Genomic DNA, 11,906 nt, shown 5'->3' on the forward strand with positions numbered 1-11,906 from the left:
CTCCATATCCTCACAATAATTCTGTTAAAAAATCATGCCCTTTTGAAGCTAAGGAAACTGAGGATTAGAAAAATCCCTTATCACATAGTAAGTGTCAGAGACAATTTGAACCCAGATCTTCTTCAAGACTACCTTTCATCCTGTATTGCCTTTCTTTTGCAGTGTAAGAGAATATATTTATTTTCATTTTTTTCTAGATATAGAAAATATGTGTGTGTATACACACACACACACACACACACACACACACACACACACACATATATATATATATATATATATAGAGAGAGAGAGAGAGAGAGAGAGGGAGAGGGAGAGGGAGAGAGAGAGAATGAGAACAGGGGAGTATGGATCGCAGCTCTGCTAATTACTCCTTCCTCTGTGACCTTGGCCAAGCAACCTAACCTCTAACAAGATCATGGATTTAGAGCTCAAAGTAATGTTTGAGTTCATACATTCCAACCCTCTCCATTCTTCAACTATAAATTTAGAGGGCTGGAAAAGATGACTTCAAATCTTTTTCAGCTCTTGAATCTGTCATCCTATGTGTCTTATACTAGAGGGTTTAAAAAGGAATTTAAAGCTAAAAGCAAAGATCCATATTGCCTTAGAAGCATGATCCTTATTCATATAATTAGCTCCATGGGTGCCGAAGGAGGAGTTTCAACACCTAAGCATAGCATCATCCAGATCCAGTTGGTACCCATCTCCCTCAGAGCATTTAACATGCTCTGCACCCAATCTCTTTAAATAAGTGAGGGATGAGATCCATCTTAGTCTTCCTACCAAAGGCTGTTTCCATTCAGTTGGCTGACACAGAAGCTTTATTACTTTTAGAGTTTCATGGAGGTCTGGAGGAAATCTGTGTTGTCAACAAAAGAGTTGCTGTAAAAAAAAAAAAGAAAGAAAGAAAGAAAAGAGGGAAAAAAGATGTACCATTCTGTAAAATCCCAAGTGAGATATGGAATCTGGGGACATGCATTTATTTCCTTCCCCCTGGCATAATCTGGTATAAAATATAATTTCGGTTTATAGTCACACTCAAGTCTCCTGTTTCTATGGCATATGGCCCAAACAGCATTCTTGACACTCATGAATGCTGATTTCCCTTTAGAGAGATTGAAAAAGAGAGAATGCCAGAAATTCACATCTTCCACCACCCCCAACCCCCACCCTGTGTGTGAGGATTTCTGTGTGAATTCTTGTATTCACTGTCCAATTTTTTAAAAATTCTTATAAATAGAAGAAGGAAGAAGGCTGAATACTTGATTGTCTTGGCCACATCAGGAAATAGAGTCTCTAGGACAGATGTTTGTGGACAAAAGAGGTGGTTTTCAGTTCTGTTATATCATACAGATACACTTTATATGAGGGATGACTGATAATTTATTGATATAAGTTCCTTCTATGTGCACAACAGTCTCTCTGGTACTTGAGAAGATAGGAAGCCTAGAGGAGACATTAGATCTCCCTTCAAAGGGCTTTTGGGTCTATTAGGAGAATAAATCAGCTGTAATGAAATAAATTTTAAAGAATACATTTAGTAGAAGAGGCAAAAACAAGATGGAAGCTATAATTGGGAAGGTCATTAGCAGTCAGAAGGATCTCAGAAGGGTTTGTGGATCTGTACTTTTAAAGATGGGAAGATTTATAGGTGAAGGGGGAGAAGAACTTATAGTCTTAGAGATGGTGTGAATATTGACATGGAGGAAGGGCATAATTTGAAGAATGATCACTGCCCCATTTGATTTGAGTCGGCATCTGTGTGAGAGCCAAAACCTGCCTACAACCTGTTTTTTGTAATTCATGAAATAATTTTAGTGTATGTCAACACTGCTCATAGCTAGAAAGGCTGGGTGGTGTCAGGTCATATTACCTGACTTTGATAAAAGATAGAAGAGATTAAATTTGAATTTAGCAGATAATGGGGGCCCAGAGCTAAAGCTGGAAAGGAACTCCAAGACTATTTAGTTCAATCCCCCTCATTTAACAGATGAGAAAACTGAGATTTTAGGAGGAATGATGACTTCCTCCAAGGTCACAAAGTGTCACAGTTGAGATTTGAGCCTGGGTTCTCTCACTCTAGAATCAGTATTCTCTTCAGGATATCATACTTCAGGTGAAAACTTTTAAGAACAGATAAGTGACCACAATACATAGGAATATGAATCTATTGGTTGTGTAAAAGATATATTAGAAGGAGAAGAGAGTTCAGAAATTCTACCATGAGGCTCCTGCCACAATCCATTGGTGGTAACAGTGCTGGTAATGGAAGAGTGGCATAAATGTTTAAGAGAAAGATGTTGTTGATGGCATAATTGGGGTGGGGAAGGCTAGCATGGGTCCTGGGTGAATGCCAGTGACACATAATCTAAATGTTGTGAGGAGGTAGGAGTAACAGATTGGCATAGTGAAAAGACCCACTCTCTGGGTTAAGTCCCACCATGGACACATCATAAAACAAACATTTAGCACTAGAAAGGAGCTCAGAGGCCATCTACACCAACTCCTCTCATGTTATAAGTGTAGAAATTGAGATCCAACAAGTTTAAGGGACTAGTCTGTCTCACAGGTAGTGGGCACAAGAAGTAGGGCTATAACCCATACCCATTGTAGGACCACAGGTAAGGTTTTGTCTTGTTTCCACCTTTTGTTTACTTTGTATATGCTTTGTGTGTAGACATATTGTTCCTCCTGATCCCCTAAACTAAAAGAGATGGCTGAATTTCTTGCTTTGGATCCCTAGCATGGTAGCTGACACATAGTATGTATTTAACAAATCATTTTTGTTTGGTTTATTGAACTTATCACCAGCGAGTGTTTCAGGTAACTAACCACGAATTGCTGTTTGCTGTATTGGAGAGAGTTGCTAAACTAGGAGTCTTTTCCACTGACAAATACTTCTTCTATAGTACCTATTTCATGTCAACTTCTTGCAGTCAGGATTCCTCCCTTATCTTCAATCTATTGAAATGACAATTTCTAAGGGCTCCATAACCTCCTATTCCTTTTTTCCAGTCTTCTTGATTCCCATGTTTACATCATTCTCTTTTCTTATGTTAGAATTCTGTTTTTTTTTTCTAACTACTTTGTCATCTTTCTAAATTTGTTATTTTTTCTACTTTGAATTTCTATCTTGGTTTCTGCTCACAGACTTCTCAGGCTTAAGTAGAACATCACTGTTATTTCCAGAACAGCCCAACAGACCAAAATAATTAGGATGCTACTCTGATAGGGAAATCAAAATTACTTTAGAAAACTTAGTAAAATTTGGGGGGAGGAGGAGGAATGCTTAAATGATCTTGACAGTCTCTTCACGAGGTAATAATTCTAAAAGGTGATTAAAAATAAATTAGTGAGTATTTGATTACGAATGATCATGCCAAACTATTTAAAGTAACTTATCCTTCCCAACTGCTAGAGGGAGAAAAAAATAATCTAAGTCCTGAATCAGGCAAATAGCTTTTGACCCTTTCGTTGTTGTGATTGTGGTAGGGAAATTCATTGCCTACTTTCCTACATCATATTTGTTCCATAAATCTAGAAGCTATCAGTATTTATTAAAAAAGTTCTTTTCCTTTCACAGGCACCTATGGTCCTGAACACTGGGTTACGTCAAGTGTGAGTTGCGGTGGCCGTCACCAGTCGCCAATAAATATTTTAGATCAACATGCCCGAGTTGGGGATGAGTACCAGGAACTGCAGCTGGATGGTTTTGATAATGAATCCTCTAACAAAACATGGATGAAAAACACAGGGAAAACAGGTATGTCTTCTCTCTTGACTATCCCCTCCTTGGTTATCCAGGAGTACATGAGAAAGAGTCTTGGATGGTACTATCATCATCGTCGTCATTATTCTTTTGCTTTCTCTTCTCCAGAATTCTCCTTAGAAACACTGTAAAATGGTGCCTTTGAATGGATTTCTAGGTAATGCTCTGGTTGAGCCTTTTTAGAATATTTAATGAATACTTGTACTGAAAGACTGTCTTTGGAACGATGTTTCTTGACATCCACAGAATAGGTTGTGTTGATAATATTGGAAAAGAGAGGTAAATGAGAATTTGTTTCGAAGTCATGAGCTGATTTGCACAATGGTGCCTGGAACCAAAAAAAAACAAAGTTAGGAAACTTAGAATACAGGAGTAAAATGATGGTAACTCTATCTCTTTTCCCATTAGCATTTAGTTATTTAAAGTCATTATCTAGCTCTGTGTGCATGAATACCTTCCAAATCCTTTGAAATTGAGACTTTAAAATCATTCCTCTTGCGTCATTTTACTTTGTAACCCTTTCTTACAGGTACTGATACTTTGAAAGTGTTGTGATTTCATTGGCATATACTAGAGTGGAGAGAACAATAGAAAGAGTGCTTGATTTTGGAGTCATTAGCCTTGGGTTCAAATCTCAGCTCTTTCATTTATCACTTGAATAACTCAGGCAAGTCATTTAATCTCTCTTCGTCCTAGTTTCCTCATCTTTTAAATGAAAGTGCTCACCATGATGCCTGCTATGGTCTTCTCCACCTTGAAATATACCCATCTATTGATAGTCTCCCTACCTGAGTAGCTCACCTCCTTCCTTATCATCACCCCTATTTCCATCATTATCTCAAAACACTTTCCAGTGGAAGGTAAGTTCATTCCAAGTAGAGAGTGTTTCCTTCTTTGTGTTTGTGTCCCCAGTTCCCAGCACAATGCCTGACAAAAAAGGTGCTTAAATAAATGCTTACTGTTTAATCAATTCTTGATCACAATCGTATATACTGCCATTATTCCTTCTTAACAGATGAGGAATAGAAATCTTCACACATATCGTTGGTGTCTTTTACACCACTTTTTTTGAGAAATCTTTTCATTGGGAATATGTGTAGCATCCCTATAGCCGACCTCCTCCTCCTATGAATTTTTCTCTTGACCCCTGGATGAATGATGATTTCTATTCTCGTAAGATTGTGGCATTCCATTATTTGTGGTACTATGAAATCACCAGAAGAAGAATCGTGTTAAAGAGATTAATTATTCTGACTTTAGATATTTATAGTAACAATGCACTACACTGGACTTTAACTCAAAAGATCTGATTTGGGGGCAGCTGGGTAGCTCAGTGGAGTGAGAGTCAAGCCTAGAGACAGGAGGTCCTAGGTTCAAATCCGGCCTCAGACACTTCCCAGCTGTGTGACCCTGGGCAAGTCACTTGACCCCCATTGCCCACCCTTACCACTCTTCCACCTATGAGACAATACACCGAAGTACAAGGGTTTAAAAAAAAAAGATCTGATTTGCTATACAAAATTGCCTATGAAAGTGTGCCTTTCCCCAGGAGGAGCACTCACTGATTAGAGGAGGGGTGGGATCAACAGACTATGGACCAGAGGCTAAATATGGTCTGCTGTCACCAAAGTTTGCCAACTCCTGGATTGTCTCAAAACAAATCATGGAACATTAATAAAATGTAATAAAAAGAGAACACTAGCAATTAATACAAAGAGTTTGTGAACTGAAGCAGAATGAAGTAAGCATATCCAGGAAAATAACTTCTCTTCCAACTCCTTGTTTTATAGAGATCCCAACAATTCTCCCATGAAGTAGTCAAAAAATACAATTGTTCCCATTTCACTGATTTTGAATTGGTTGTGATTTGACAAATATCAGCTAAAAAATGGCACAAGGAAATCTCATACCAAGATCTCTTACCTTTAGTTCAATATTCTTTTTACTCTTATTATAATGATTCACCATATTTCCTCTCTATTCCAGTGCCTAGCCACTTCCTTATTCATTCATTCTTTCTTTCATTCATTCATTCACTCAGAAGGCATTTATTAAACACATGCTGTGTTCTTAGTAAAGAAATGTGAAAACAGAAACTAAACAGACTCTGCCCTAAATGACCTTACAGTCCATCAGATAGGAAAAAAAAATAACCGAACATAGAGAATTAAGATGAGGATAATAAAAGCATTTAATTTCTAGGATTGCTGTGAGGATCATGTAAAATAATAATTATAAAGCACAATGGCTGTGTATTATATTGTTGTTGTTAGTAATATCCACTCACTGTGACCTCATTTGGATTTTTTTCTTGGCAAAGATTACCAGAGTGGTTTTCCATTTCCTTCTCTAGCCCATTTGAGAAACGAGGAAACTGAGGCAAACAAGGTTAAGTGACTTGGCCAAGGTAAAAATGTAAGGGGGAAAAAGGGGTTTTTTGTGTTCAATATATTAAAAGGTATTCGCCAGGGGAAATCTTCCCAATTTAGGAATAAACTCAAGTCAAAAATTGACTTTATGGAAGTTTTTTTTTTACAATTGAAAAGAGAGGAAATAAGGAAATAAGAATCTAACACAGTAGGTAAATTACTAAGATCCTCTAATTAATCCAGGTAGATCTAATTAACCCTCAGCTGAGAGTCAGAGGGCAAGAGTAAAACTTCATTTATGGAGTCTATTAAAAGAAGTTCCTTAACAGAAGTTCAGGAAGATTCAGTCAGTCTACTCACCAAGGTTTCAGCATTCCAGCCAGCACAGCTCAATGGACCAGAAGAACTCCTTCATCAGCTGCCCTCTTCACCAGCAGCCCCCCTCCAGGGGAAGACCTTCTCCTTTTAAAGGGGTCATTTATACGTCACTTCCTGTGCCTCCCTCCTATTTTGCATGTCCAATCACAATAGATGCTTTTCGTAGTTAAGCTGTTAAGTCTGTCTGAGGTTGGATTTGAACTCTAGAAGATTAATCATCCTGAGTCCAGCCTGGCACTCTATCCACTGTGCCACCTAACTGTCCAGCACGTAGTCAATGCTATGTAAATATTAGCTATCATTCTTAAGATACATATAAAATAAAGGAAACTGGAGAAAGAAGGCACTCCCAAATGTGGTTCACTCTAAGAGCTTCCCCTTGAGTTAAGCTTTGAAGGGAACAGTGACTTCTGCAAGGCACAGGTGATGAGGAAGCCCATTCTGGGCATGGGAGCCAGCAGGAGATGGAATGTGATATACAGGAAGCAGCAAACACGCCAGTTTTTCAGAAAAGGACAGAATATATGAAAGAGAGTCTATCACAGACCTCCAGCTCTTGGCTGCTGCTTGTCATCTTGCTTGCTTTCTTCGAGTCATTATTTTTTAGAAAAAAAATTTTTTTCTCAGATTATTACCAGCGAGCCCGACATGAATGCACCCTCTGCTCCCTGCCCATGGGTAACCAAGCTCCTTTCCTTTAGGTTTGCTTTCAGAGAGAGTAGCATCCCTTCTACCTGCCTTACTTGCAGGTGGTCAACATTTATTTCCCATAGTCCAGCTGCTCACCAACCTTCATTCTGTCTCTACTTTCCCTTTGAATAAGAGCCTCGGGAAACATGCTGACTACGCTCATCCCGGATTTTCTATTCTGTAGGATCTTTCTACCAGGGATATCAAATTGCTATTCAGTGTTCTATGTCTCTGCCCCTGGGGTCACGGCTTCTGTAGATGGAACCTGGGATCTCATTTTTCTATTATCTCTAAGGTAAAGAGGACACTGTGATGAGACTGGGGTCCTTACCCAGCTTCTCTGCCTAGCTTAGACCATCTTCCTGCCATACTGTGTTGGGTGCTTAGGATCCTGTAATCCTGATGGATGAGCATGCACCATATGTAGGTAGCCTCAACCCCACCATATTGTGCTCCTGATGGTATTAGGTAGGAGGCAGAGCATAGTAGCCTCCCTTATGAAATTTTACTGGTGAGAGTTCATATCTAGGTTCCCCAAATCCTTCCATGACACATTCCAGCTACCATCTTGCCAAGACAAGAAATCCATACTACCTAGAAACATAGAAAAAAAAACTGCCTTATCACATGGTTCAATGGGGATATGATTGGGGATGTAGAATCTAAACAATAACCCTAGTGCACATATCAGTAATATGGAAATAGGTCTTGATCAGTGACACATGTAAAGCCCAATGGAACTGCTCATTGGCTACGGGAGGTGGGGGGGTTTGGGGGATGGGAAAGAACTTGACTCATATAATCATGGAAAAACATTCTAAATTAATTAATTAAACAAACCTAAAAATAAATGAATATATGAATAAATGAATGAATGAATGAAATAAAATAACCTAAAAAAAATCCATACTCCCTAGGACACTTGTTTTCCATCTTTCATTCTAGTTTTAACCTAATTAATACAACCATTCCCATAAAGAGCTTTATTAATCATTTTCCCTATGACTCTACTCAAAAGTCTTTGAATTTCCAGTAACAGTAATAATAGTGATACTGACAATAACACATGGCATATATTATAGAGCTTTATGGTTTGTAAAACATTTTATATCTATTACCTCTTTTGATCCTCATAACAACCTGTACTGTGAGGGATGGACTAGTATTGTCTTCACTTTACAGTTGAGAAAACTGAAGCTAACAGATGTTAATTGACTTGTTCAAGTCACCCATCTAGTAAGTGCCTCAGGGTAGATTTGAATTGAAGTTTTCCTTAGTTTTTGTCCAAATGCCCAATTCACTATGTCATGGAGCTGCCCATTGACTTCCCTTATTCTAGGATAAGCTTCTTAAAGGTAAGGAGAATCTCACTTTTTGAACTTGTATCCCTTGCACTTAGAAGAGCAATTTTTGTTGTTGTTAATCCTTCTATTCTGTCTTAGAATCTAAACTAAGTATTAGTTCTAAGGCAGAAGAGTGGTAAGGGCTAGGCAGTCGGGGATAAGTGACTTGCCCAGGGTCACACAGCTAGGAAGTGTCTCAGGCCAGATTGGAATCTCACATCTCCACAACCTCATTCACTTTGCTTCCTAGCTGTCTCAATACCTTATTTTTTACCCATTTAATTTTTTAATATGTAACATAATATTATATATGTGATTTGTTACATCATATAATAAATTATAACGAATATGCTTATTGAAGAGAAACATTCTCACAACAGATGTATAGATTTGTGTTTAATAAATGGTCCTTTCTATGCCTCTTGCTCATTATTGCCCCATATTCTCAAAGATTTAGAGTCTTCTTCCCTTGTGATCCACAGAGAAAGTTCCATCATTTAACAAGCATTCATTGTACACCTACTATGTTCTAAGTACATGATGGGTGCTAGGAGTACAACTAAATAAATAAAACAATCCCTGCTTTCAGTGGGAGAAGCACCCTATCTCCTGTCCACAGAAGCAGGTATAATGTACAAAGTGAATACAGTGTGATTAGAAGTTTGGGAGAGATGTTAGTTGATGGAAAATATTAAAAGAGCTTCTATCACCACAATAGAAAAATCCTTTGTCTCACTAGCCATAATCTCATTTGGATCCCAATGTCATGCTGGTGCCATGTTCATTTAGCCTCTCATGAAAACACCCTGGATTTCTTGATATGGTTTTCTAGTTGACTCATTTCTCTTGACAGCAACTTGCCAAGATAACGGGTTTCAGTGACAGCTTTCAGCTCCAAAATCATCAATGACAGGTTGTAGACACGTAGCGAGTCAACTCGGTGCCAGGTGATTCATGACCTTGGTCTTGCAGAAGCCGATGATTCATCTCTGTCACCGCGCTGACTCCTCAAAGTCATCCAGGACCTGTTGAGTTGGTAGGAGCCCATGTGCGCTTGCTTTCAGAATGCAGTCACTCCTTCATGAACATCTCAAGGACTTCAGCCACTAGGCATGGCTTGAGGGACTCTAGTAGTGTTCAGTGTCATTTGAGGGATGTGTTAGTTACGAGATCCAAGCATTCAGTATATACCAGGTGCAGAAAGGTCCTTTATAAATGTCATTTGTGAAGGGAAAATATTCTAAATTAATTAAATAAACTTAAAAAATGATAAATGTCATTTGACAAGAAATCAAGTTATGACAACGACTTTTACTAAGTGCTTAGCATCGTACTAATCTCTGAAGGTACAAAGAGACACACAGGCAACGATGGCTTGCCCAGGGCAATCAGGATTTGAACACATGGCTTTCTGACTCTAAACTCAGCAATCTACCCACTTTTCTTAGCTGCTTCTATTTTTAAGAGTGTTCAGGTTTTTTCAGAGCTAAAGGATTTTTATGTTCATATATTTAGCCAGAGTGGCTAGTCTATTTGTTTATTTCCAATCCATTCAACTCTGTAGAACTAAATGCAATTTTGAGTTGTTTGGGACAGTATAGGCAGAAAATTTAAATCATTCTGGCTGAAAAAAACCCTTTAGATTATCCAGATAAACTATCTTTACTGGATTTAACAATAATAATATATAATGAAACCTATTTGCTACTTTAAAATCTATAAAAGAGATAATGTGATAGAGTAGATAGAGTAGGCTTCAGGAGTGAGATTTCATTCAAATACTGCCTTTACTATATCCTGGCTGTATGGGCAAGTCACTCACTGCCCAAGGAAACAAGTATTTTCTTCAGTACCTACTATATGCCAAACACTCTGCTAAGCACTTTTTAAGATGTTCACAACCACTCTGGTTTAAGTAGTATTATTATCACTATATTTTAGTTGAGGAAACTGGGTTCAGAAGCAGTCAAGTGACTTTACCAGGGTCACACAGCTAGTAAATGACTGAGACCAGATTTGAACTCATATCCTCCCGACTTCCAGCCCAGGGCTCTATGGATTGCATTAGTGAACTGCCTAGGTGCTGAGCTGCACTTTTATGGTACATTTCTTCCTAATAAAACCATAAGTCAAATTCGTCCTTCACTACCCTTTCGCCCTTCAAAAAATATACTTTTGTTAAGATCTTCATATGCACTATCTCATTTTGTCTTCACAATAACCTGTTCATGAGTTAGGAATACCAAGGGACAACATCCCCGTTTTATAGATATGGAAACTGAGACTGAGTTAAAGTGGCTTGGCCATGGTTTCACAATTACTAACTGCCAGAGGTGGAATTTGAACCCATGTCTTCATGACCCTAAAGCCTGTGATCTTGTCACATAATTCCTCTTCGTCACCTTCTCTTTAAATACTGTTTCTTAGCCCTTCCAGCTCTCCAATTCTGTGATTGTTTCCTTTTTCCTTTAGCTCCATGGACCCAATCTTAAGGGCTATTCTCTTATCCTTTACTTTTTCAACAACTTTTTTTTCCCTTTTCTTAAAAAGCCTTTACTTCAGTCTCAGAGTAGGAAATGAAGAAAGGTGTGTGGGATTTCTTTTGAAATGGAAATTTACAAGCCACTTATCTGTAAAATAGACTTGGTCTTTTGGATATTAAAAAATGAATATAGCAAGTTAATATTTAAAACTGTCTATTATATACAGACAGTAACTTTCCCATAAAACAGTTTTAATGTTCATATCTATCTTATCCCCCTGAGAGCTCTATATATTCCTACTGGCATAATCAATAGGCTTGCGTTGTTGTACCTAGCACAGTTCGTGAAAGTTGCCTGAAATATATTTACAAGATGGATACGGTCTATCTGTTTTCTCCGGAGGAACCCTAACTGTCTTTTTTGCCACTTCTCATTTGATTTCATCCAAAATTATCTCCTTTTGTTTCGTTTCACAAGAATGAAAAGATAAAGCATTTATCAGAACTATTTCCAAAAAACCTCATTCCTAGCATTCACTTCTAGCTAAATGATCAGCCTTTTCTAAAAGAAGATCCTTGGAATGGATGCTAATAAAGCACGGACTCTTATGTTTTGTAATTCTTTTGAGGATTTGTCTTATTATAACTTACTCTTGTTCTACACCTACAAATGCTCTTATGCACTAGTGTTTAAGATTGACTTGCTTTAAATATTTTGTTTTGTTTTTTTGTCTATGCTGGTATCATCTGTTCTAGACAATAGGATGAGAGATCACAGAAACATGATATATTTCGAACCAAAGGGCAGTTTAAAGATCATTTATTCTGACCCCTTTCTTTTATCATTATTATTATTATTATTATTATTATTA

General features: G+C 37.9%; 1 protein-coding gene across 1 annotated transcript in view; it reads left to right on the top strand.

The window, feature by feature from the left end:
- PTPRG (protein tyrosine phosphatase receptor type G) overlaps positions 1-11,906 on the top strand; it is an 816,071-nt gene that overhangs the window by 453,513 nt on the left and 350,652 nt on the right. Inside the window, exon 3 of the mRNA XM_044675683.1 lies at positions 3,587-3,766. Within this exon, the coding sequence (XP_044531618.1) occupies positions 3,587-3,766 (180 nt within the window). The remainder of the gene's footprint in view (positions 1-3,586; positions 3,767-11,906) is intronic.

This window comes from Gracilinanus agilis, chromosome 1 (assembly GCF_016433145.1).
Source record: "Gracilinanus agilis isolate LMUSP501 chromosome 1, AgileGrace, whole genome shotgun sequence".
In the NCBI taxonomy this organism is placed as follows: Eukaryota; Metazoa; Chordata; class Mammalia; order Didelphimorphia; family Didelphidae; genus Gracilinanus; species Gracilinanus agilis.